This window comes from Paramisgurnus dabryanus, chromosome 6 (assembly GCF_030506205.2).
Source record: "Paramisgurnus dabryanus chromosome 6, PD_genome_1.1, whole genome shotgun sequence".
NCBI classification, from domain to species: Eukaryota; Metazoa; Chordata; class Actinopteri; order Cypriniformes; family Cobitidae; genus Paramisgurnus; species Paramisgurnus dabryanus.
The window spans coordinates 15,785,634-15,812,295 of record NC_133342.1 but is presented as its reverse complement, the minus strand read 5'-3'; the positions used below and the strand labels follow the sequence as shown (position 1 = coordinate 15,812,295).

Genomic DNA, 26,662 nt, shown 5'->3' with positions numbered 1-26,662 from the left:
TTTTTTGATTGGGACATTATGCAAAATAATGCAAAATCTTAATTGTCCTAAAAACAATTCTTTTCATATCAGGGTGAAATATGACCCAGTTATGTACGTAACAGGTTTTGTGAAGTTTACTAAAAATAAATGTGTGCTGGTCACCTACACTGCAATGGAAATCTTACCGGCGCCTCTTAATGTAAATTTAGATTAGTGTGGTACTTCAGATTAGTGCGGTCCTGTATGGTTGTAGTTACCTCAGCTTGTTTGTGTTTTTTGATGGATTCTTGCGGAAGGATTGGTTTATTGTGGAGCGAGTGGACACGTTGCGTGGGGAAGCCCTTGAGAAGGTAGACGGTGGGGTCTTGGGAATCTTCTTGCCCAGATGACCGATCCATTTCTTCTGCTCATCTTGGGACAAGGCCAAAAGTAGCATGTCTCGAGCTGACGTCACGTCGTAATTCACTAAGAACAACAACAAAAGTTTTACATTTACAGTCAATAACTTAAAGGGACATTCCACTTTTTAAAAAAATATGCTCATTTTCCAGCACCCCTAGAGTTAAACATTTGATTCTTACCATTTTGGAATCCATTCAGCTAATCTGGGTCTGGCGCTAGCACTTTTAGCATAGCTTAGCACAATCCATTGAATCTGATTAGATCATTAGCATTGCGCTAAAAAATAACCAGAGTTTTGATATTTTTCCTATTTAAAATCGGACTCTTCTGTAGTTACATCGTGTACTAATTAAAAGTTGTGATTTTCTAGGCAGATATGGCCTAGGGCTTTTTATTAGGGCTTTTCACAATTGTTAATTGTTTTAATACTCTCAAACTGGCGTAATAATCAAGGACTTTGCAGCTGTAACATGGCTGCAGCAGGCGTAGTGATATTTCGCACAGCCTGAAAATAGGCCCCTGCCTTTGAAAGTTACTAAGTGGACTATTTTCGTCTGTTGCGTAATATCACTACGCCTGCTGCAAAGTCCTTGATTATTACGGCAGAATGAGAGTATAGTTCCTAGCCTTATCTGCCTAGAAAATCGCAACTTTTAATTTTCTGTTTGTCTTAGTATACGATGTAACTACAGAACAGTCAAGTTTTAAATAGGAAAAATATCAAAACTCTTTGCTAATGCTAATGGTCTAATCAGATTCAATGGATTATGCTAAGCTATGCTAAGAGTTTTACCGCCAGACCCGGAGATCAGCTGAATGGATTCCAAAATGGTAAAAATCAAATGTTTAACTCTAAGGGGTCTGGAAAATTAGTATATTCTTTTAAAAAAGTGGAATATATGATATTTAATCTAATTTCCAGTATAGCTGGTAAAAATAAGATGACCTTAAAGGGATAGTTCACCCAAAAATCATTTTTCACAATCACAATATTTGGACACTTGTTAATTGTATCATATTAAATAACAAAATATCAATTCAAGTGGATCTGCAAAAATAAAATAATATAAAAAAGTAACGCAACCTTCTATAATTTACATGTAAAAGCATGTTTCTTTGTGAATAACAGATAACAGTTTTACAACAGTTTAACAAACCTCATGTGTGAAAGTGGTTATATTCAAAAATTTAATATAAAATCTTATATCTTCAATTTATGAAAGTGAGTAAGACTAAATGTCTGCTAGTCTCAACCTTTGCAAGGGGCGATAACGTCCTCCTTCCTGTCCAGATGATCTTTGTGGCACTTGACATGGCAACGGCGGCATTCCAGGGCCGGTGGGGGCTTAAACATGTGCCACAGCGGTTTGGAGCAAGCCTCACAATTAGAGGGAAAATGGTAGAGGGTGGGAATGAACTCGTGGCCTTTGTGTGGCAAGCAGTTGGACTTCTCCCCTTGAGGAACGTTCTCCATATCCGCTTCCCTCCTACACTCACCTTCATTGGCATAAAGGATCTGAAGAACAAAAACAAATTGTTTATTTTGTGCAATAGCTATATAGAGTAAAGCTATAATAGGATTAAATATTCTGATGGTCATAACAAATATTATTTTGAAATATTCGTAATATTTTTTATTTATTATAACTTCAATGCAGTCTATAAAAACGTCATGGATACTGGACATTATAGGGCCCATAACTCTTTAAATAGCGTGACTATGTGCAGTCCGAAAATAACTGACCTGGAAAATTCTGGGAATTTCATCAGTCTCGGCTCGATATACGTCGCCTTGTGTCACAGGCCGTACATGGAATAGTTTGCTGTTGTGAAAAAAATAAAAGTGAAGCAGAAATAATTTAACTTCACATGGCTTAACAGAAAGCATTTCTTATTCCAAATAAAAACACACACATAAAAAAAATGATATTTAACATTTAGATCTGAATACTTACTCAATGTCTAGTACCATAGAAGGGTTGGACTGCTCCTTATCTTGCTCATCGTTGTAAAAGAGTATTTTCTTACTGCTCACCACAACATACTGCGAGCAACGAAAGGTAAGATTTCAAAACGTGTTTAACAGTACAGATTTATTCAAAATCCTTGATAAAAGTCTCACCTGCTTCTTCCAGCCATATCGTTTAATATTGGCCCTTTTCGGTATCGATAGCCAACCTTCAAGTCTTGATTCTGAAGACAAAGAAAATGCATTAAAACAAGACAAATAAAACATAATCTCGAAGTACACATGCAGAAAAACCCTGGGAACGGGCCAAGATTTTGACACAATGCATCAAAATAAAAAAAACTTATTTGAACATGCAGACCAGGGTAAACCAACAACACTTTAAAAACATTTTCCTTACATCAAAACTTTGTAGATATAACAGCCCATGCTGCTGCTTTGAAGTCGATATGAAATTTTACTCCCATAAAGTTTTTTTTCAGAGAAACAATATATAAGGGGAAAATAGGGATGGATAATGAATCAGGAGACCGACCTACACTGAAAGAGTTTGCAATGGATTGAAATGGTTTACTCATAATCTTTATTAAGTGACTTATTGCATTATAGGCAAGACATCAAAAAGGCTGCGTTGTCTATAACTAGCATAAATATATAGCTTAATGTAAAGGTCATGTAAATGTAATGAGAACGTTAATCACTTAATCTCCTCTCGGTTTTATTTTAGATACAGATGTGCGTCTCTATCATATGAATCAAATGTCATATTTGTTAACGCATCCAATACTTCTTTAATGTTACAGCACTGGCCTCCTCCCGACAGCAAAACCTCCCAAATAAAAAATGCAAAGCAAAACGAAACTTTACCGATAATAAATATTTTTCAAGCTCTTTTGCTTCGATGACAAACTGCTCAAAAATGTTCTGTGGACCAGCGCGGCGCTAAGCCCTTATATAGTGCTTGTTTGGGTGCGTTTTATGCAAATTACCAACTTTTTGCACGCGGCCGCTCACGTAGAACACTCCAAATTCACAAACATAAGAAAATGTATAAGGACAAATTCATGTACGTATGCACGTGTTGTGAATTAGGCGAAAAGTTTTCGTGAGAAGTTCAAGTGTGCGTATAAATACAAAAAATGCAATTATTAGTGAATAAAACCTAAAAAAAATTTCAAGTCATAAACACATTCTTTCTGAGGTATCACCAAAACAAGATGCATTCACACAAATGAAAAAAATGAAAAGCAATGAGAACTAAATGATGTTAAAAGAAAAAGCCACCCAGGAGCACATTCCAGGCAAGATGGGATGCCAAGTTACTCACAGAGGAAAAGAATAGAAGATACAAAGATAAGGAGAGCAAGGAGAACCGACTAGACATGAGGAGAACAAGATATGAGAAAGACATTAAACACAGACAAATGGTGAAATAAACCCCCAGTCCACTTGATAAAATGAAAACTTCCTCTTTATGACAGTGATACAATCAAGAGAAATAGTGCTTTCTGTTTTTCTTTTCATGTGAAAATCAGCCTAAAGCTGCACTCCATAATTTTCGCATCTCTGTCGCCATCTCTGATTGAAACATTAAATTGCAAAGTTAAACAATCTGACCCAACAGCTCGTCAATAATTTTTCAAAGCTTACCATTGCAAATCTGGGTAAGGTAAGAAAAGGTATTAATTTAACATTTAACAATACAACACCAATGCACAATAAAATATATATCACGTTATTATGTGAAGTCTATTTGATGGCATATCTATTGTTATAAATGTCAAAATATTGAAGTAGAGATAACGTTGGACAGCTAAAACACAACAATCGAGGAAATGAAATGCAATGAGATGCATCTGTATATCTTATAACTCATGTTAGTTTATAGCTGATCTAATAACTTTGCATGTAATGTGACATAAGCATTCATAAATCGTGTCACAAAGGCCCTTACCTGCAATGTTACCATCGGTATCGTCTGGCTGTAGGCTGGTGACACTGGAGTTGTCCATGCGGAGCTGCAGATCATTCAGTTTTTCTCTGAGCTGCTCGATATCGCTCTCTTTACTGTCCAGCTGCATTTGCAGCTCATTACGATACGTGCACTCCTCTGCCAGTTGCTGCAAGTACAGATGATATTATTACCAAGTAACAAATCTTGGAGAGAATACAAGATTTGTTCTTTTATCATGTTTCTATAAGGAGCCCTTTAAAAATACATGTGATCTTATTAGTATCGGCCAGTAACGCTGTTAAACACTGATTACAAGATTTGGTGCATCCCTTAACAAAACGCTATTCGAGTATTATCTAAGATCTTGTTTCCAAGACTTACTGCTTGCATCTCACTGAGCTCTCTCTGGTATTTGATGGCCATGTGGTTGAACTTCTCCTTCTCCTGGTTCAGCTCCAGCTGCAGTTTGCGATTCTCCTTCTCCTTCTTGCGCAAGTCAGTCGTGCTGTCTCTCTTCTTCGGCCTCATGTCTTTACGGTTCATGATCTCAGCCAGCTTATTCACCGCCTGCAGTTCAATGTCAGGAAAAGTATAATAATAATAAATAATAATAAAAAGGATCCCTTTGTTCCCGTGCTATCAGCCAAACGATCATACTAAATATTTCATTTCCTATTTAGTACTTCCTTTACATTGGCATAGAGTTTTCAGCGGTCAATATTTCAATACATATTGTGATTATTACATTTGCAGGTCTGATATAATTTTGATGGGGTTTTTTGTCTCTTTGGTCATACCTGTGTCTTTAAGGTTCTTTCATTGTTAAGGGCCTTCTCCAAGGTTGCCTTGACCGAGTTTGCCACCTCTTCCTTCTCTGCTTCAAATGCTTTAAAACATAGAGAAGATAACAAACCAATCATAAAGGTTATGCGATTATAAGGTAAATCCTAAGGTTACTGCTGGTTGAGAAATTTACCCTCTTCTTGAACTCGAAGTTGCTCGCTCAACTCAGTCTTCTCCTTGCTGAGGATCTCCACATCTTTGGTTAGGGTAATATTGGATTCCTCAAGCTGCAAAAATGTTTATTATATTCGAGTATTAAACCACTGACATATTGTCAAATTTGACAGTGACATTTTGATAATGGAAAACATAATAGACTACATTCAACATTCTCAGGAGATTCTTGGTATTTGCTAAGAACAGCATTTGTGCCACACAAACCCGTGTGATGATCGAGTCCTTTTCCGCGATTTCCTGATTGTATCGGGAGGCAGCTTTTTTGCTCTCCTGAGTGAGCTCAAAATACTGCTCCTCCTGCAACACCCGGGCCAACCGCTCTGACTCAGCCTTTGTCACGGTAAGATCCAACTGTGCGGAGAGTGACTCCCTACAAACAAAATAAATAAATAAATAACTGCATTATTCTGGATAGCACTAATGGATAATGATGGTAGTGGTTTAAAGACATTAAATTCTTAAGTGTGTTTTAGGGTTACAGGGCACAGTTTAGCTTCATTCATGCAAATAATAGCACATGTTTTGAACATTTTTAGGAAGATTTGTACTTCTCAGAGTGCAGCTCTTGAGCTTTTCTCTGAGCCTCCTGGATGTGACGGTTCTTCTCCTCAACATCCTCTTTCAACTCTTTCACCTGAGTTTTATACAGCGTCTAAAATAAAGTGAAAAAGGGTTTAAGACTTAACCAGAGATTTACATACAGAGTGTTACTCCAATAACTGCAAATAAACAGACTAATGCAAATAATGTTGGCCGTGCCATTCATTTTAATAGTTTTATTTCAGATTTCGATATCGAAATGTGTACTTACATGACACACAAAAAAAAATCAACATTAATTTGTTTTTGTCAGTTTGTATACTAGCACATTATACTGAACATTTTTTTGATTTAGGGGCTTTTTACACCTGGTCACTTCATGGTTATTCACTGATCGGACAGCTATCCAATCGTAAAAGACCTAGGGCCTCATTTATAAAGCTTGCCCACAAAATGGGGTTGGAAACATGCGTACGCCAGTTCCTACGCAAAAGTTGTGATCTATTTAAAAATAACTTTTTTCACATATATAAAACCACATAGTGCATAACTCCTCCCAAACGTAAGCACGTCACCTGGAAGACGGCCGGCAAAGATGCAAACAAACCAAGACGACATGCTCGTTGCTTTATGGAGAGACGATAGCGGGTAAAAAACTTTCTAGAACCAATAAAAGAGTCCAATAACAAACTCGAATCATATTAATCAAAAAAATAAAACTTTAAGAGAGAGTTTTGTGAACGCTTTTCCCCATAATGGACCTGTACGTTAAATCACAACGCTGTCACACTCCTGCTGCTCTCCAGCTTATGCAGAGCGAGGAAACACGCGTCCCCTGCCCAACATACAGTACAACATACAGTAAGTGCTGCCTTTTGTTGCGTAAACTTCGTCTTAAGTTTAAGGCGGAGTAATCAATAGTGTATTTGCCTAGACGCATTTATGTGGCCAAATGTAAATTAACAGTTTTAACAAATCAGATAGCGATCCGATCAGAGAAACACAAAGTGACCAGATGTAAAAAGGCCCTTTGTGACTGTATACTTGTCAGAAAGAGTTACAAATAATGCGATGTCTTCATAGTTTATTAGTAATATAAAATGAGCTATGTGGGACTTTTAGAAGGATCTCTTGAAAGAAATGCAATATACATAACTATATTATCAGTGTTTTATAAAGACCTTACAAAAGGAACTGCATTGTTTTTATTGTTTCTACAGTAGCTGTAAACAGACAAACCATTATACAGAGTGCATTTTGTTGCTACCACTGTGCGTGTGATCGTCTGTGTTTTATGTGTTTTAAAGTTGTGGAAGTATTTTTTAAACTCTGGATTATTAGCGTGATCGATTCCAGTTTACATGATTATGGTTTCACTCAATAACGGTACACTTGTTTGCCTCCTGTGGCTGTGGATACTGATTGTTTGGAAAGCCGCACAAACACTTCACGTGATGAGAGAGCCGGGCCTGCCTGTCATAGTTTACAGCCGGCATGAGCTTCTTCGGTTGCGGTTTTCAGCCTCAAGTCCATTGGATCCTGATGTTGATCTTTCAGAAATCAAGCCCAGGGCCAAAGAAAGGAAGAGAGGCAGCAGAGGAGGTGTCCGGGTCAGAAACCGCCGTCGGGGTTATAAACCTGTTTTACCTTCGGTCATTATGGGAAATGTCCGCTCTCTCGTCAATAAGGTGGACGAATTGACAGCATGTTTGAAATTTGATCGCGCGTTTCGGCAGACCAGCTTACTCTGTTTTTCTGAGACATGGCTGTCTTATAGAATACCCGATTCTCATTTGGAGTTGGAAGGTTTTGCACTTCACAGGACGGACAGAGACCAAGCGAGTACGGGTAAGAAGCAAGGTGGAGGTGTCTGTCTGTATGTGAACAACCGCTGGTGTCACACCCAACATGTTACCGTGAAAGAAAGAGTTTGTGACCCGAATATTGAGCTCATTGCGGTGAGTTGTAGACCCTATTATCTACCTAGGGAGTTCTCCCATGTTATTGTCATGGTGGTGTATATCCCCCCATCGGGCAATGGGAAGTGTGCCACTGAGACAATTTCGAGAATTACGCATGACTTACAGCGCTCCTCTCCAGATGCGCTAGTTATTTTAAACGGGGACTTTAATCACTGCTCTCTCTCTACCACCTTACCATCTTTTAAACAAATGGTGACGCGTCCTACGAGGGGTGACAATATCATTGACTTGTTTTATACGAACGTTAAGGATGGCTATGTTGCTAAACTGCTTCCTCCGCTGGGTAAATCAGACCATAACCTGATAATTTTGTCTACTATATATTCACCAGTGATACGTAGACTGCCGATTACGTCAAAGACTGTGCGCATCTGGTCAGATGATGCCTGTGAAACATTAAAGGGGTGCTTTGAATGCACCGACTGGTCTGTGTTTTTTGATGGAGACAGTGATTTGGACAGTATCTCTGACAAAGTGTCTTGTTACATTAATTATTGTGTTGAGTCTGTAATTCCGTGTAAACAAATCAAAATGTTTCCTAATAACAAACCATGGGTCACCAAAGAAGTTAAAGCTGCAATTAATAAGAAGAAAGCTGCCTTTTATAGTGGTGATAAAGAAATGATTAAAGTTGCCCAGAGAGAGTTGAAAGTTATTATCAGACAGGGCAAACAAAAGTATAAGGATAGGGTTGAAGGTAAAATGTCCAGGAGCAATACACGAGGGTTATGGAATGGTATGAAGTGTATCACTGGATATGGGACTGGTAATCCCAGTTTATGTAAATTGGGTATACAGCCTAATGATGCCAACACTTTTTTTGCCAGGTTTGATGAATATGATTTCTCCTCTGTATGTGAGAATGTCCTCTCTAATCTTAGACAGAGCAGTTCTGAGGACTGTAGCTCCGCTATTAATCTTAACATTGAAGAGGTCCATCAAAAGTTAAGGCATATTAAACCGAATAAGGCAGAAGGCCCTGATGGTGTTCATCCACGTACCCTAAAAGTGTGTGCCGACCAGCTATGCTCTGTTCTTCATTCATTGTTTTCTTTGTCTCTATCCTCTGCTAAAATACCTGTTATGTGGAAAACATCTTGCCTTATTCCTATTCCCAAAAAAGCCAAGGTGTGCAATAGTCTTGCTAGTTTGAGGCCTATAGCTTTGACATCTCACATTATGAAGTGTTTTGAGAGGGTTGTACTTGATCATCTGACTAAGCAGGTGTCTGTCTTTCAGGATCCCTTGCAATTTGCCTATAGGAAGGATGTGGGGGTTGATGATGCACTGTTATTTATGCTACATAATATTTATAGTCATCTCGAAACTACTGCCAGCTCTGTTAGGATTATGTTCTTTGACTTTTCGAGTGCTTTTAATACTATACAGCCACATATTTTAGCCAACAAATTAATTAATTTTAAACTGCACAATACAACTATTTCCTGGATCTTGGATTATTTGCTATCACGACCACAGTTTGTTAGATTTGGAAACAAACAGTCTGACATTATTCTAACTAACACCGGAGCACCTCAAGGGACAGTTTTATCTCCATTCTTATTTACACTTTATACTGCTGACTATAGGCATAGTCAGCCATCCTGTTTGGTACAGAAATTCTCCGATGACACTGCCTTAGTTGGTCTTCTTAATCATGGTGATGACCTTGCCTATAGAAGAGAGGTTCAGTCTTTTTCCAGTTGGTGTGACTCAAACTTTCTAAAACTAAACATAGGGAAGACTAAAGAACTTGTGATTGATTTTAGGAGGAAAAAGGAGAAGGTACTTCCAGTCACAATTAATGGACAGCTAATTGAAATTGTGCAGTCATATAAGTTTTTAGGAGTGCACTTGGATGAGAAATTAAATTGGAAAGAGAACACCAATGTTTTAATGAAGAAGGCTCAGTCAAGACTATTCTTCCTAAGAAAACTGAGATCATTCAACATTAGTACAAAACTTTTAGAAGTCTTCTATCAGGGGATCTTGGCTAGTGTGCTTTTTTATGCTGTTCTTTGCTGGGGGGGCAGCTTATCTGTTGAGGATAAAAATAGAATAAATAAGTTGATCAGGAGAGCTGGCTCTGTTATTGGCCTTATCCCAGACTCACTTGAGGTCACTGTGGAGAAGAGGATGAGGTCAAAATTAAATATTGTTATCCTTTTTGAAGGCCATCCACTACACAGTGTTTTTAATGGACTCCGAAGCTCTTTTAGTAAGCGTTTAATTATGCCTCGGTGCTCTAGCGAGCGGCTTAGGAGGACATTTGTTCCTGCAGCAGTCAGATTTTTTAATGAATACTGTTGACTGTTTTACTTTGGAATTGATTGTATTGTTTCCTGGTATTTCTGAATTGTGAAATTGAATTTTTATATAATCATGTCTTACTGATTTCTTAATCATGTTTTAATAGTCTTTAAATGTAGGGTTATTTATTTATTCTGTGTGTTAGTTGTGTGATGTTTGTTGGCTGTTTTTGTTGGTGGCAAACCAGTTTCCCCCTTGGGGATTAATAAAGTTTTCTCTCTCTCTCTCTCTCTCTCTCTACTTCATCTCAGATGACTACATGTTTGTCCTGTGGCGGCTACCATATGCGTTTTAAAATTGAGGAACGAGCTGTGGACTGAGCTGTTGGTTAAAATTTACAATCCCACCACTAAAGGCCGTTACATAACCCACACTGGACCTTTAAAGATTTAATTTCAACTGATATTGATATAAACTTAAAGCAACACCAAAGACTTTTGGCTCTTTGCTCCCCCTACAGGTTAGAAGCGTAATTGTCCATTACCCACTGTCATAAATACTGAGGCATAGCTGGCTCTGATTGGATTGTAGGTCTGCCGTAAAGCAAGTTTTTGTAGTATTCACTCGGACTACAGGACCACTACCCGACGTTTGGAAACTTCTTTAGTGCGGTTTTGGCCGATAGAGGGCTGCAAAGCGAATGTGAAAGTGCTGTTTACCCTGTTTAGAGTGGATGAACGACTGAAACTGTTTTGGAAGCGTTATTTTAAGGTAAAAAAAACTCTTTGGTGTTGCTTTAAATTGTACCATGCCAACCCTACTACTAGGTCATTCAAATACACAATATTTCTTCACAGTATGTATCAATTAATTTCTATTTACATTTCAATTTCTTAAATTAACCATCTGTACATAATTGACCTATACAAACCACTTACAGTACATTCACGCGGGGCAAAATCGTTAATGCTTGACAGAAGGCTTGTCTGAAGCATGGTCAACAGCCAATCACAGTGGCCGCAACACATGCTCTGGTTTTGCATAAACGTAATTGGCTGGCTCGCACTAGGTTATTTACTTAAGGCAGATTAAGAAATGCTCAACTTCTGCCACAAGCAACGGCGGTGACGCGACATTGACAGATCCACAATTTCGCTCGGCAATGCATGGCGTCAACCATTAAAAGTAAATGAGAAGCGTTAACACTCTCGCCCGTGTGAATGTACCGTTAAGAGGTTAAACATTGATTCTAGTTACACATGACAGGACCACCAGTGTGACAAGGAATGGATCTGAAAGGTAGGGTTACTTACGGAGAAATACTGCTCAGCTTCCAGCTGGTCCTGAAGTTCCCTCATCTGACCTTCATTTCCTCTGTACTGCCTGTGGAGATGCGATTTAGTCCGTTCAAATCACTTCAGATTCAAACAGTTAATTATTTAAACTTCTCCAAACATTACTATACAAAAGCATTAAAAGAAACCTGCAGCTCCAGGCTGGGGATTCAATAGTGTAACAAAATGCAGTATAGAGTCATTTTAAATGCCACTAATATGTGACACTGGACCACAAAACCAGTCCTCCTAACTTAAGTAGCATAGGTATATTTGTAGCAATAGCCAACAATACATTGTATGGATCAAAATGATCACTAGGATATTATGTGACTATCATGTTCCATGAACCAAGAATATATGACAATGTATGTATTTATCATTAGAAATGTGTTGCTAAGGACTTAATTTAGAAAACTTTCTTCTAACAAAATATTTTCTAACAAACCATACATCAATGGAAAGCTTATTTAACCAGCTTTCAGGTCAAATTTTCAAAAAATTTTACTTTATGACTGGTTTTGTGGTCCAGGGTCACATATGTAAATACACAGGTGCTATTTTCTGCCTTGATGGTAACACTTGCTATTATAGCTGTTACATTTACTATAGAAACAAATGAAATTTTGGAAATAAATGACATAGTGAAAACTATTGCCGCATTTGTACAATTCAAGCCTAAAAACAAGCATAGGTTAACATTCTGTCATTGCAGGTCTGGTAGCATAGAAAGGGAAATCGCATTAAGGTGGGGCAAGTTGTTACAATTTGATGAAAGACTTTTTGCACTGATAATCTGTACACAATAAGACCAGGAACTTGTATTAATAAAGTAAATAGAGTCAATTTTAAATTTATGTTGACTTTAAGGACAACAGTGTATTATAAAGCTAAGCATTCAATCTCCTGTTGAAATGGTTTAACTATTAATAACCTCCAAGCCCAAGGAAGTTTCACCTCAGTGTGACAGAAGGAAAAGTGGAGGATTAACAGGCAGTGGGTGGAGTCAGGCGGGGGTAATCTTTAATCCACCAGTGTAAATATTGGCAACAAACGGCTTTGAAAATAAGCTGCAATAATAGCCTTTCCACGTTAATGCCCTTTTAATAGACCACTCAGCGCATTAATGTAGTAGCTGTTGGTAGTAAAAGTTAGAGCCAAAGGATGTAGCTATATGGTTTTGAAAATTGAAACCATCAGAAATGCTCGTAAAAGAAACACGCTGATAAATCAACAGTCGAGGATATTTACTACTTTAAAAACAGTAAATATGCTGAACGAGTCTTGGACGAAAGTATGTACCCTCATTCCTAGTAATATCCTGTTTTCTCGCAAAGACAATAGACTGGGCCAGGAACTGTTAACATGTTGCGGTTTATAATGAGTGCACTGTAAAAAGGGTACAAAACAGGGCTTGAAAGTATGTAACATGAAGTCCTGCTTTTTTTAACAAAGGAACGCACTTAGATTAGACCCGTGTTATATAACATTATAGGGATCTAAATTATAGGGACACAACTTCTACCCTATATAAGTCCCTATGAGCACAGTAAAAAACAAAAGTCATACTTGGTGAGCTGTGCCAGCTGGAACTCAAGGGAACGCTTGTTTTCAAGAGCAGAGTTGATCTCCTGCTTGAGTTGCTTTTCTGATCCCTTCAGACGCTCGGCCTCCATCGTCCAGCTTTTCAGATCGTTCTGGGCAAGAGAGCGTTTCCCGGACTCCTGCTCAAGCTGCACCCGCAAGACCTTCACCTGGAGCAGATAGCCAAAGATGTGAGTTTTAATAAAGTGAAGTTACAGACTTAACTTAAGATCATGTGATGCCAACTAATGGTAAACTGCTTTGAATATGGAGAAATTTTGGGAACTTAAAAGATGGTGTGTTGGATCCATGGCGGGTGACGCTCACCTCCTCCTCCAAGCGCTCCTTCTGCTTCATGAGCTGCTCCATCTTCTGCACAGACTGCTTGAGGTCAAACTCCAACATGGAGCACTGCTTCTCCACCTCCACCACACGGCTCTCTGCCCGCATCCGCTGTAAGTTCTCATCTGATACCTTCTGCTCCACCGCTGGAGAGATGAAAACATTCACGCTTCATTGTTGTGGACAATTTTGAACATTTGAGGAAAAAAAGAGCGGGGGAAAGAGTTGTAAAAACGAGGGGAGACCCTCCGATCTCTCTGATGAAGCCAATATGGAAGTGACTTTAAATGCAATCCATTGATTGGCCACAAGCGGCTGGCTCCAGAAGGAAGTCAATTCCCATAAAAAATAATATGTTAACAGCCTGGTACAAAAATAGTTTTTGGTCTGTATAGCTAATTTTTCATTTTTTTGGTAACACATCCGTTTAATTTATATTAAGCCTTAAAGTTCTGCATAATTAAGGGCGTGGCCACTTGAGTGACTGCCACTGTTGTCACTGAAGTCTAGCTAGGCAGGCGTGGTTTCAGCAACCAGCCACCTCAGCTTCACCCACGTCCCATCTCTTTACCCATTTTCGTTTATCCGCGGTGATGCGTGGGCAAGATGGCGGCGGCAGGCACCACCTACACTACATCCACAAAATTTTGTCAATCAATTATAATCATCTCATATCAGTGCATTCCTAAAACTGATAGCATCAAATCAGCTTCTACATTTATTGCAAAAAACTTCTGCCCATAATTTAAAATGCTTAAGACTTTGATAAATTTAAAACGAAGAGCATGCATATGATTCCTATTATATCCTACCGAATAAATATTATCCACAATTCTCAGTCAGCTGTAATTGTCTAAATGCACCGTAGGGAAATTTTGTGCGCTTATTTGGGGATAAAAAACATTTGATAGCAATTGTTCTGCAATCAAAAGAGGGAAAGAAAACAAAGCTACTCTTTGTTGATAATAATGAGGAATTTTGCTCTTCTGCATGTGTGCGTGTGAAATCTGTGAGGCAGTGTCTGGGCACGTAGCTCAATGAGACGCTGTACGGTGTCTGAACACGCTGTCTGAATGAAGCGCCCTAGAGCGGGAACTGGCGCAGGTGGCATGGGTGGGTGTGGAGCGTCTGGCACACATAGCATACCATGCATAGCAGCTGACTTGGCCTCCTCGATGGATTCGTATTTGTCCGTGAGCTGAGCTCTGGTGACGCGGTGTTCAGTCAGTTCCTGATCCAGCCGCTGCTGTAGGGTCTTAAGCTTGTAGTTCAAGTCGATTTCCAGACTGTTCTTCTCCTGGAGAGAAAAACGCTGGTTAACGATACATAGTCACTTTAAACACATTTAACTTCTTACTTCAGCTGTGAAACTGTTCAAAGCAAGCCTGAATGTCTTCATGAGATGCAGAGGTGATGTATAGTGCAATGCATGCTGCAGGCAATGTGCAGTTTAAGATAAAACACAGGAACTTTAAACATCTACAAATGATTTCATGTTACCCACAGCTTTTTCACAAAGAAAACGAGTAGCAGTTCACATTAGTAAAGGAGTAAAGTTAAGCTCAAATGACACGTAAACTGATGTATAATATTAACCATGCAGTTTAAAGAAAAACATATTTTGTTAAAGCAGGTTAAGTCATCCTCTTATTTGAACCTTCTTAGGGGTCGACTGATTATCAGTATTGATATTAGACATTTTTAGGGTTATCGGTATTGGTAATTTTCTTTGGTAACTGATTGCAGCTAAAATAATTTAAAGGGAGGGGAGTTCATTCTGACTAATTAACACAGTTTAAGAGTTGGTTTCCTCATGCTAAACACAGGCAAAGTGTCAAAAAAGCAATTGGACGGGTTCCTTAGTATTCCTGTGCCGAATGCACTTCGCCAGGGTTCGTACAAGTTTCAGAAAGTTTTTTTTTGGAAAGTGCAAGTTTTTTAAAGTTTTTTTTTTTTTTCGAATAAAGGTCCAGCTGACGTATCAGGGGTAAGCAATTACGTATCTTTATTTTTTAAGGGCACCTCCCCAGAAAAGCACGACCATACGGCAATCAGCGGGAGAGCTAGAACCGAGGATGATAAATTCACAGATTCGATATAACGATACTTGCATCCTCAATTTTAAATGATACTGCCCAGGTAAGTCTGTCTATCTCTCACTTTTACTGTTGTGACTCTTTGTCGTCTTTCTTGTAATATAAAAAGGGAAAGGTGCGAGCGAGAAAGAGAGATAGAACGCAAGAGCGAGACGTATGCGAGCACTGCTTTTTTAATAGTAGATTATTCGTTTTTATGGATCAATGCAGTAATTGTTCATATTAGCATCACAATGCGTTAAAAAAACTATTTTTCTCAACAGCCCTAATGTCCGCCCACCGGCCATTATTATTAATATTATAATTAACAGTTTTTAAAAATCTTTTAAAGTTTTTAAAGTAGTGGATCAAAACCTTATATAAAAGTTGTCCAAAACCAATACCCATTCTTGTCTTAGGAAAACTTTGATGAACTTTTGATGAAATGAGTTGCTACAACTTCTAAAATCAAGTTGACATATTTCAACTATATTTTATAAGTTATAACAACTCATCTCTAGTCAAGATAAATAATAGTAAGTTGAAATGACTTGTAAATCTGAGTTGATTAAACAGCACCTATTTCATTGCTAAAACCAATGTTATTTTGTGTATTTGGTATAATACAATGTGTTTGCGTGGTTTATGGTTAAAAAAAACACATTATTTTCCACATACCATTAAGTTTTGTAGCTCCAGATTTCACTCTCTTCCTGAAATGCACGGATTTGAAAAGCTTTGTGTGTTTGATTGGCCAGCTAATCTGTGCGTTGTGATGGGTGCTCTATAAACATGTTTTTGTTTTAAAGTTTAGTCTTAAAGTGTTCTTATAATGGTCCTGACACTCATGCACAAATTCAATCTGTACCATATTAAATTGCATAGCATTACATTTTCCATTGCATCATACTGCATTGAATGACATTGTGTTGAATCGAATCAAAATCGGACCGCAGTGCATGGTATCCCATCGGTAACTGCTTCGTATGTATCTTTGATGTATTGCATGTTAGGCTATGCATCAAGATGCGAATCGCATCGGACTCAGTAATATAAAGATGCACATACCTATTAAATAGGCACAATTTTGTGTAACAGCTTTTTTACCTGGATGTAAAAAGTTTTAAAAAGTTTTCTAACACGCGTTACCAGGTTTACTGATGAGAATAGCAGTTAGAAGTACTAAACATAATGAACCTTTAATATACAAGAATAGATAAAACTATTACACTAATATTATATTAACACCAATGCTTATTTTAATTTTACAGCAATTCTGACTTTAAAGTCGCCATGAAACGGAAGTAGCGATTGCCTTATTTTCCCCGTGGTGACGTATATCCGAATAAAACGGCTTTTGAGATGAAATAAGGCAGGGATGGATTTGAATTTGTCCATCGAGACCTGACTGGACCGTTCGAAGCCGGGTCGTGCCGCCAATTGCTAATCACTGCGATCTTCTCCCGGACCCCGCCCACCTGCCATACTTATGACCGGAAGTGAAGAGAGATTGTTTTGAGGAGGGGAGGAGATTTGCATTTTTAGTTAAAGATTTTGAGCACACACAAATTTTTTTTTAAATAATGAAGCTCACAGATAAGTAATTTGTTAATAATACCACAATATAAAAAATATATATATAGTTTTTCATTTCAATTTCATTGCGACTTTAACAACAAAAAAACTAAGGGACGAGCCAAAAAGTTTTTCTGTTCTAAACATCATTTTGTCTGAGATGCTTAACTTTAACCAGGAATATTCCTTGGATAAACAAACTAAGTTAAAGAGAAACACACACACAGATTTACTGTTGACTACAAGGAATGTAAAAGAACTGTGAAGTAGATCAAGAAAATAACAAGAAACCTTTTCAAGGGCGTTACATCTCTCCTGGATTTGTTTCCTCTCCAGCTCCACTTTAGAAACGTTCTGCTTCAAGTTCTTGTTGTCCTCCTGCAGACCCGTGATACGAGCTGCAACAGAAGACGACTCGTGTGCATTTGTGTACACAAACAAAGCATTGTGTATCTCTTTCATTCATCTGGTAAATGTTATTTCCATACATAACTTACCCTACGCTACACACTACATCTCCAAGTGAAGTTAGGAACATAAATGATGTATTTAAAATTATCCTGTGCAAAAAATTGAGAAGCCGAATGCGGTGAGGTACCGGGCAGTTCTTACCCTGCAGTTCTCGGGTCTCCTCTGAGCCCTGGCTGCTGATTCTCCTCTCAGTGTCCAGCGTGGTCTGAAGCTGCAGCAGCTCTTTCTCCAGCTGCTGTCTGGCGCTCTCTGCCGCACGGCTCTTCTCCTGCAGCTCACGATTCACATCCTCCAGCTGACTCATGGACTTCACCATCTCCGTGTGACTCTTCCTCAGACGCGCCACCGTGTCCGACTCAGCCCGCAGGAGGTCATTGGCCTCCCCAAGCTGTCAATCACAGAAATGGGAAAGATGTTAAAAAGTCACAATTTTTCTATCTTGTGTAAACAATTCCTATGAGGAAAGGATGTGGGCCAGAGACATTAATTTGTCATAAATCGTAATTTTACAGTCTTGAGCTTTATACAGACCTTCATACAGAGCTTTATCCCTTAAAATAAATAGCAAAAAAAATCTCTAAAATATATATATTTTTCTAATTCATCCCAACACCCCAGGTGATGCTCTTCTTCATAAGCTCACCTGGTTCTGCAGGTGGGAAAGCTTCTCATTGTTTTGGCTGATTTTCCTTAAGTCTTCTAGCTGCTCCTTCAAAGTTGACACTAGAAAAAAGGTCACAATAAAGAACAAAACATCAAATGAAGGAAACAAAAACTTTACAACTTCCATTAAAAATTGTTTATTGTTAAGTAAAAGGCATAGTATAACCATATATTACTTTTGGCATAGCACTTTCTAATAAATTACATTTATGTTAAGATCATTGCTAATGTCTTCCCATACCTGCTGTTAAAGGATTACTCAACTTTCATAAAAATAAATACATATGTCTCCATATGGTGGTCCTTAATGTAGGGCTGTCACGATTATGAAATTTGTCTGACAGTTAACTGCCTAATACATTGTGACAATTATGCTGATTAATTGTCTGTTTTATTGCTTTGACATTTAATGAAATAATTTTCACACATTGTTGTGATTTTTAAAATTAAATCTTTTACAAGGTTTACCTAGCAGTGAATATTAATACACATAACATATATTTAAAATTAATTATTTAATGATAATAGTTCATACTGCTTATCAGTGTTTTGCAGCATTTCTTTAAATGCAGTTGTTCCCACTGTATTAAAAATGGCTTTGCAATGTATCGCATTACACTGTCATTTAAGGTACACCATCTGATACGGTCTCGTTTATACAGGCGCTACAGCTCCCCCTTGTGTTTTTTAGAGAGATGTGCAATCATTGTGGTGATCTGAAATCATCACCAACAGCCCTACCTTAGTGGACCTCAATGGTTGCTAGTTTCAATGCAGTTTAAAATTGCAGTTTCAAAGAGCTTTTGAACGATCCAAACCGAGGCATAAGGGCCTTATCTAGCAAAACAATAGTCATTTTTGCTAAAAATGTATGTACTTTTAAACCACAACTTCTTGTCTTGTAATGGCCATGGGACGCCCCATCGCGATCTTACACATTACATAATCACGTCGAAAAGTCACGCGTTACATATGTGAAATGTACACTTGCAGACCATTTTAAATAATAATCATCATTCCATATACAACAACGTCGTAAACGATCCTCTTTCTCCACACTTGTAAACACTGGAGCGATAGTTTTGCATACGTCACACAAACGATCCCAACTGAGGCATAAGGGCCTTATGAGGTGAAATATTGCCAAAAAAGAAGTACTTTTAACTCGGTTGGGATCGTTTAGAGCTCTTTGAAGCTGCACTGAAACTGTAAACTGTTAAGGTCCACTAAAGTCAACTATATGGAGAAAAATCCGGGAATGTTTTCCTTAAAAAACACAATTTCTTCTTGACTGAACAAAGAAGGACATAAACATCTTTGATGACATGGGGCTGAGTAAATTATTAGATTTTTTTTTAAGACAGAAGTAAGTCACACAGACACGTGTATTTTTTTAACCGTGTCTTTTTAACAGGGTTCGGCCGTTCCTCCACACAGACACGCAGTATCACGTCACTGAAGCCGAACATTTTTGATAACCCCTGCCAGGGTGATGTTTTTCAGAAACACCGGTTGCAGTGTTGTTGTTTAGACAGTACAACTGATTTTGCTTCTGATTAAGGCTTCTTATTGGCCAACGTGGCTTTATGATTAGGGTTATCTCCGCCTGCTGGTATGGCATGCTCTTGACAGCGCGTGATCATGTGTTTTTGCATGTTCATGTAGGCATAGATTTCTTTTAAACCGAGCATGTGTGGAGGGGATTTTTTTTAAACCGCAGGAGGAAAAACTCCGGTTATAAAAAGGCTCCGGATTGGTTAACGCGGTGCAAAATTCCGCCAAAGTTAAAATTTTTCAACTCGGGCGTTTAAAGGAACAATTTTTGAGACTTTCGCTTATTCACCGTATCCCCCAGAGTTAGATAAGTCCATACATACCTTTTTCATCTCTGTGCATGCCGTAACTCTGTCTGACGCACCCACGCTAGCCTAGCTTAGCACAAAGACTGGCAGTAAATGGCTCCAGCTAGCATACTGCTCCCAATAAATTATATAAATAGGAAAATGTTGCCGTTATTAGGGCTCGAGCACCGAGGAGCAGGCCAGAATGGCCTGCACCGTAGGTGCGAAGCCCTATTGTTTTTGCTCGGATTATTATTTATTTATTTATTTTTTTTTTTTTTATTTTTTTTTTTTAACACTTTTGGACTTTTTGGGGGCCTTAACATACTCGAAAACTCTTGAAAATTGGCACAGATGTCAGAGTCGTCCGTCATCGCAGAAATCCAAAGGCTGGAACACGGGCGTGGCACGGGGGCTCTATAGCGCCCCCTGTAATGCAAAAAAAAACATTGATGCACAGATCGGGCAAAAATTTACGCACATGTACGAGAGTTGGTACGCATATAGATCTCATCGACCCGAACAACTTTCGCCCTCTAACATTTAAGCTCCGCCCAACAGGAAGTCGGCTATTTTGGATTGTTTAAAAAATGCATGCGTTGAACTTTTAAATACTCCTCCTAGTGGATTCATGGGATTGACACCAAACGTGGTGATCATGATGCCGAGACATTGTACTTGCTAAATTGCGAAGGGATTTTTGATATCTCGAACGGTTCTGCCATGGCGAGGGGACGAATTTATGGCGAATTCAGAGAAACAGGAAGTGTCTAATATCTAAGGCAAAAAATATCTTATTGTGATGCCATGCGGGGTGTTTGTTCGTCTGAAGATTCCGATCGCATCGATGTGCCTATTGTGACTCCCGGGTATAGCGCCACCACCAGGCGCCAGGAAGTGTGTCAGTCATGAACTTTTAAATACTTCTCCTAGGGAATTCATACGATTGACACCAAACGTGGTGAACATGATGCTGAGACATTGGACTTGCTAAATTGCGAAGGGATTTTTGATATCTCAAACGGTGTTGCCATGATGAGGCGACAAATTTATGGCGAATTCAATGAAACAGGAAGTGTCTAATAACTAAAGCAAAAAATGTCTTATTGGGATGAAACGCAGTGTGTATGTTCGGCCAAGGATTCCGATCGCATCGATGTGCCTATTTTGAGTCTCGGGTATAGCGCCACCAACATGCACCAGGAAGTGTGGCAGTCACAAAAGGTGGATTTCTTGACAGTTGCATGTGGTGAACTTTTAAATACTCCTCCTAGGATTTTCATGCGATTGACACCAAAAGTGGTCAACATGATGCTGAGACATTGTAGATGATAAATTGCGAAGGGATTTTTGATATCTCGAACGCTGTTCCCATGGCAACACGTCAAACTTTACTTTCATTTTCAGGCATATTTAAGCTCTTGGCGTGCACTTTGGGTGCCTTAACATGCTCGAAAACAACGGAAATTTGGCACAGATATCAAAGTCACGTGCCACTAGGCTCATGCAAAGGCTGGAATATGGGCGTGGCAAGGGAGCTCTGTAGCGCCCCCTGTAATGCAAAAAAATAACATTGATGCACAGATCGGGCAAAAATGTACGCACATGTACGGGAGTTGGTACGCATATAGATCTCATCGACCCGAACAACTTTAGCACTCTAAGTTTTAAGCTCCGCCCAACAGGAAGTCGGCTATTTTGGATTGTTTAAAAAATGAATGCGTTGAACTTTTAAATACTCCTCCTAGTGGATTCATGGGATTGACACCAAACGTGGTGAACATGATGTCGAGACATTGGACTTGCTAAATTGCGAAGGGATTTTTGATATCTCGAACGGTTCTGCCATGGCGAGTCGACAAAGTTGTGGCGAAATCAGAGAAACAGGAAGTGTCTAATATCTAATGCAAAAAAATTCTTATTGTGATGCCAAGCAGAGTGTTTGTTCGCCTGAAGATTCCGATCGCAACGATGTGCCTATTGTGAGTCTCGGGTATAGCGCCACCACCAGGCGCCAGGAAGCCTGTCAGTAACCAAGGTGGATTTTTTTGACAGTTCCATCCGATGTTCTTTTAAATACTCCTTCTAGGATATTCATGCGATTGACACCAAAAGTGGTCAACATGATGCCGAGACATTGTAGATGATAAATTGCGAAGGGATTTTTGATATCTCGAACGCTGTTGCCATGGCAACGCGTCAAACTTTACTTTCATTTTGAAGGCATATTTAAGCCTTTCAGTTGACGCCGATGTTCTTTTAAATACTCCTTCTAGGATATTCATGCGATTGACACCAGAAGTGGTCAACATGATGCCGAGACATAGTAGATAATAAATTGCGAAGGGATTTTTGATATCTCAAATGCTGTTCCCATGGCAACGCCCCAAACTTTACTTTTATTTCAGGCATATTTAGGGCTCTTGGCGTGCTTATATTAACCTAAAAGTCGGCACACACATCAGAGTTGTCGGCTGTTAAGTGTGCAAAAACAGGTCAGACATAGGCGTGTCTCTCAAGTGGCTCACTAGTGCCCCCGTTTGTCTAAAATGTGGGGTTTCTTTTACCTACAGTCCCCAAATGGCTCAGTAACAACATTAAATAGCCCACTGATATTTACCCACTTGATGCCCTTGCCCACCGTGCATCGTTTTCTCGGACGCACTGTGTAGCGGTAAAAAAACGTGCGAGGGCCCGCCATTGCTGCTTGCAGCTATATTTTTGTGTTGTGATTTGTATAGTCACAGCGTGTATAAATAACAAGGTCATATGAGGCACAGCCATCTTTTAACTGCATACATACTGGGAAATAGATTCTCAGAAGGCGAAGCACTAAGCTAGGCTAGCGGAGGGTCATTCAGACAGATTTACAGGATGCACGGAGATGAAAAGGGTATGTATGGACCATCTAACTCTGGGGAATACAGTGAATAAGCTAAAGTCATCCTTTTTTTTAAGCATTTAAATATAAAAAAAATGGTTACAACAAGGACAACATGACCGATTTCCAATTCTCACCCTCATTTTCTAGATTTCGTCTCTTTTCTGCCTCCTGGTCAGCTCTTCTCTGGTGTTCTGTTGCCCTGTGCTGGATCATGAGCTTGTCTTTCTCCAATAAAGACACATTAGCCTCCACACTCTTCCTCAGGTTAGTCTAAAACATGTCAGGACAGTGAAATGCTAAGTAACAGGGAATTAAAATACTAAAAATAAGTCAGATATTTATTGAAGCTTTGTGACCAAAACACATGTCTCTGTAATTATTTAGATTCATGGTTTGGAGGTGAAATCATTTACTCACCTCCTCATCTAACTCTTTCATTATCTTGTCTAGTTTTGTGTTGGACACCCTGAGGGGAAAATGAATCATAGAACAAATTTCAAAAGCTTGATCTTACGGAGAAAAAATTGGTGTCTGTATAGAAATGAGTATTTTAGATGGTCAAGGGGTTAATCTAGATCAATACAAGACTGGATGAATGAAGAAGATGATTTGGAATGGAAAGAAGAGATTGGGTTGGAATGGATGGACAAGGCTTTGATTGGATTAGATTCATGTTTGACAGACAAGGTGTTTGATTGGTCTGGATAGTTGAAGGTGGTTATGAAGGTGTTTGGATAAATAAACACCTGCACTTCTGCTCCATCTCATCCCTCAGCTGCATCTCGCTGTGAAGGGTTTCTTCTAGCTGATAGATCCTCTTCTGAAGATTCTCCAGCTGAGGGACCAGAAACACAGTCACTCATACTCGCACAAACTACAAGTAATAACAACATGACGCTCTTTATTAAAGTCTCTGTTTGGAGGTTCTTACTTGACTCTTATCTTCTTTAATCGAACTGCGTGTGTTACTTGTCTCTTTGGCTACTCCCCGAGAAAACCTGACAGAGAACCATAAGAAGCTTAGCTTTGTCACATTTTCACCAAATGAACAGAAACATCTGGACACTAAAGCCTCATTCAGACGGTAATTTTTTCTCATGGGGACGCAAGGTATTTTTTAACATTTACAGGGATTAGTAAGTGATTTATAGATCTGAATCCAGAATGTCAGTTTGTACCCGCCCAGACGAAGGACCTACTGTTTTTGACCAACACCAATGTTGAGTGGTAATTTATGGGCCACCCAAATCCACGTATTTGAGTGTATAATAGGCAATTAAATCAAAAGTAATTTCTTCATCCCTTTACCGTGGGTTCACACCAGCCGCGTTTGAGGCGTCACAATTGCTTCTACTGCGCCTAGTTTCCACTTGAACAGTTTGAGTTTACTCGCTTCATTTCCGCGTGAAAAAGCAGAGCATGAAGTTCTAGTCATCAAGACATACACACGGAAATTTGCGTAATGGGAGGGGCTTCTGCGACTCCGCACGCTTTCTGTAATCACGTCACAACTAGAGCAAGCTCCTGATTGGTTAACGCAGCGTTTTTTACCGCTAACGTTCAAAATTTTCAACTCGCGCGTCGCCACAGCAAACATACGAGTTGCAAAATTTTGAACTTTGGCGGAATGAGGCGGATTCGCGTCTACCCCGCCACACTAAATGCCTGATTCGTGCCGCCAGACCTCCATACACGCGTCAACGCGTCTTCACATTGACTTAACATTGAAATCACTCGCGCTTGATGCCCTACCATGGCTGGTGTAAACGCAGCATAAGAGCAGCGTTTGTCAACTTCAGTCCCTCTCCCAGAATTTTTTAGATGTCTCTTAATATAAAACACCCGATTCAACTCATCAGCTTGTTAGCGTGCATTGCAAGAAATACGTTCTTACTTAGTATTTTTGCTTTGTTTTAAGTTCAAATATCTAAAAAGTCTTAAGTCAAGATGCATTTTTCTTTATGAGCAAAATGACCTAAGAAAATAAATCTAATTTTTAGACAAAAATAACTAATTTAAGTGAATTTGTGCATAAAACAAGCAAAACAAATCTGCCAATGGGGTAAGAAAAAAATCTTGAACTTTTTTTCTTAAACACTCAATTAGAAAATAAAGAAAAATCACCACAAAAAAATTTTTCTAGAAAAAAGAAAAAAAACTTAGTATTTTTGTCGTGTTTTCAGTAAAAAATATTTATATTCTTGAATTTTTCTTGAATTTAGTGTTTAAGAAAAATGTAAAAATAATTTTTGCTTACCCCATTGACAGATTTTTTTGCTTGTTTCATCCACAAATTCACTTAAACTTGATATTTTTGGTCTAAAAACTAGACTTATTTTCTTGGGTTGTTTTGCTCAACAAGAAAAAGCATCTTAATTTAAGAATTTTTAGATATTTTTACTAGGGATGCACCGAAATGAAAATTCTTGGCCGAAACCGAAAACCGAAAATGAGGAAACCAAGGCCGAAAAACCGAAATAAATTATTATGCCAATTATTAGTACAAATGCATTTAAGGCTATCACTGTGTACTAACTTTACTAGGGGTGTGTGACAGATCACAAAACTCATGGTTCAGATCACATTACAGTTTTTGAGGCACGGATCGGATTATTTTTCAGATCAGCAAAAAGGGGGTGGGGAAAATCTAATAACAAATAAAGAAATTACAAACATTTATAAAAAAGAACAAAGCTGCACATTAATAAGGGCTAACATTAGCATTAGGTACAGAAATCGAATTAAATGAGTCATAACACTGTCTTTATTGTATAAATTAAATATATTATTATTTTTAGAGCTATTTGTCTCTTTGTAAGACTTCAGTAGGTTATTTGAGGTTACTGTAAGCAGAGACTGGTTTATGACTGTAATCTATACATACACTTAAGACATAAACAAATGTTTTAATTAGAAAAATAATACTTTGGAGATAATTTTGTTTATATGTGCCCTGTCAATAACAGAAAGATTTTACGTTCGCTTGTTTGCGTCTTACTCATGTGTGCACTATTGAGGGCACTTAAACGCGCGCGCGCACACAGAGAACGAATTCGAATCCCAAACAGCGCAGCATAAAAATGTTACGTTGTTTTTCATTGCTTTATTCGGCACATGTATGTTAATGGACTATACAGTATGAGACACATTTGCGTGACTCTCTCTAAAGTTTACACATCAAGAGTTCTGATCTTTGAAGAGCGTACTCACTGTGATGATCACGTCTGGACCGGACACAACCGCATGTGCCTCTGTGCGTACTTTAGCGCCTTTTTGCGGTTAAATACATCCACGCCGCATATATGTTGCTTCAGACAAACACGTGCAGGTCGCGGTTTCTGTTTGCGTCATCACAACATTTCGGCCGTATTGTTTCGGTGATAAAAGTCTTTTGGGCTATTTTCGGCCGAAAATTTTCGGTGGCCGAATATTCGGTGCATCCCTAATTTTTACTGAAAACAAGACAAAAATACAAAGAAATATTTTTCTTGAAAATAATTTTTTGCAGTGATGATTTTACCCCATGACTTCACTTAAACTTGATATTTTTGGTCTAAAAACTAAACTTATTTTCTTAGGTCATTTGGTCAAATGCATCTTGATTTAAGAATTTTTAGATATTTGTACTAAAAACAAGACAAAAAAACTAAGTACCGTATTTTCCGGACTATAAGTCGCACTTTTTTCATAGTTTGGCTGGTCCTGCGACTTATAGTCAGCTGCGACTTATATGTAAAAATTAACATGAACCAATATAAAGCATTACTGTCTACAGCCACCAGAGGGTGTTATAT

General features: G+C 38.6%; 1 protein-coding gene across 3 annotated transcripts in view; it reads right to left on the bottom strand.

Annotated features, from left to right (window-relative positions):
- The window catches only part of rock1 (Rho-associated, coiled-coil containing protein kinase 1), a 68,856-nt gene that overhangs the window by 2,724 nt on the left and 39,470 nt on the right, over positions 1–26,662 (bottom strand). For all 3 annotated transcript variants that reach the window (XM_065267964.2, XM_065267965.2, XM_065267967.2), the window contains exons 11-32: positions 23,800–23,866; positions 23,615–23,703; positions 23,286–23,334; positions 23,003–23,138; positions 18,124–18,203; positions 17,622–17,868; positions 17,301–17,407; positions 14,506–14,656; positions 13,345–13,505; positions 13,003–13,187; positions 11,413–11,482; positions 5,876–5,979; positions 5,532–5,697; positions 5,284–5,377; positions 5,105–5,193; positions 4,689–4,874; positions 4,308–4,473; positions 2,507–2,577; positions 2,340–2,428; positions 2,129–2,207; positions 1,639–1,900; positions 240–447 (exon numbers count right to left, since the gene is read on the bottom strand). In XM_065267964.2, the coding sequence (XP_065124036.1) occupies positions 240–447; positions 1,639–1,900; positions 2,129–2,207; positions 2,340–2,428; positions 2,507–2,577; positions 4,308–4,473; positions 4,689–4,874; positions 5,105–5,193; positions 5,284–5,377; positions 5,532–5,697; positions 5,876–5,979; positions 11,413–11,482; positions 13,003–13,187; positions 13,345–13,505; positions 14,506–14,656; positions 17,301–17,407; positions 17,622–17,868; positions 18,124–18,203; positions 23,003–23,138; positions 23,286–23,334; positions 23,615–23,703; positions 23,800–23,866 (2,856 nt within the window). The remainder of the gene's footprint in view (positions 1–239; positions 448–1,638; positions 1,901–2,128; positions 2,208–2,339; positions 2,429–2,506; positions 2,578–4,307; positions 4,474–4,688; positions 4,875–5,104; positions 5,194–5,283; positions 5,378–5,531; positions 5,698–5,875; positions 5,980–11,412; positions 11,483–13,002; positions 13,188–13,344; positions 13,506–14,505; positions 14,657–17,300; positions 17,408–17,621; positions 17,869–18,123; positions 18,204–23,002; positions 23,139–23,285; positions 23,335–23,614; positions 23,704–23,799; positions 23,867–26,662) is intronic.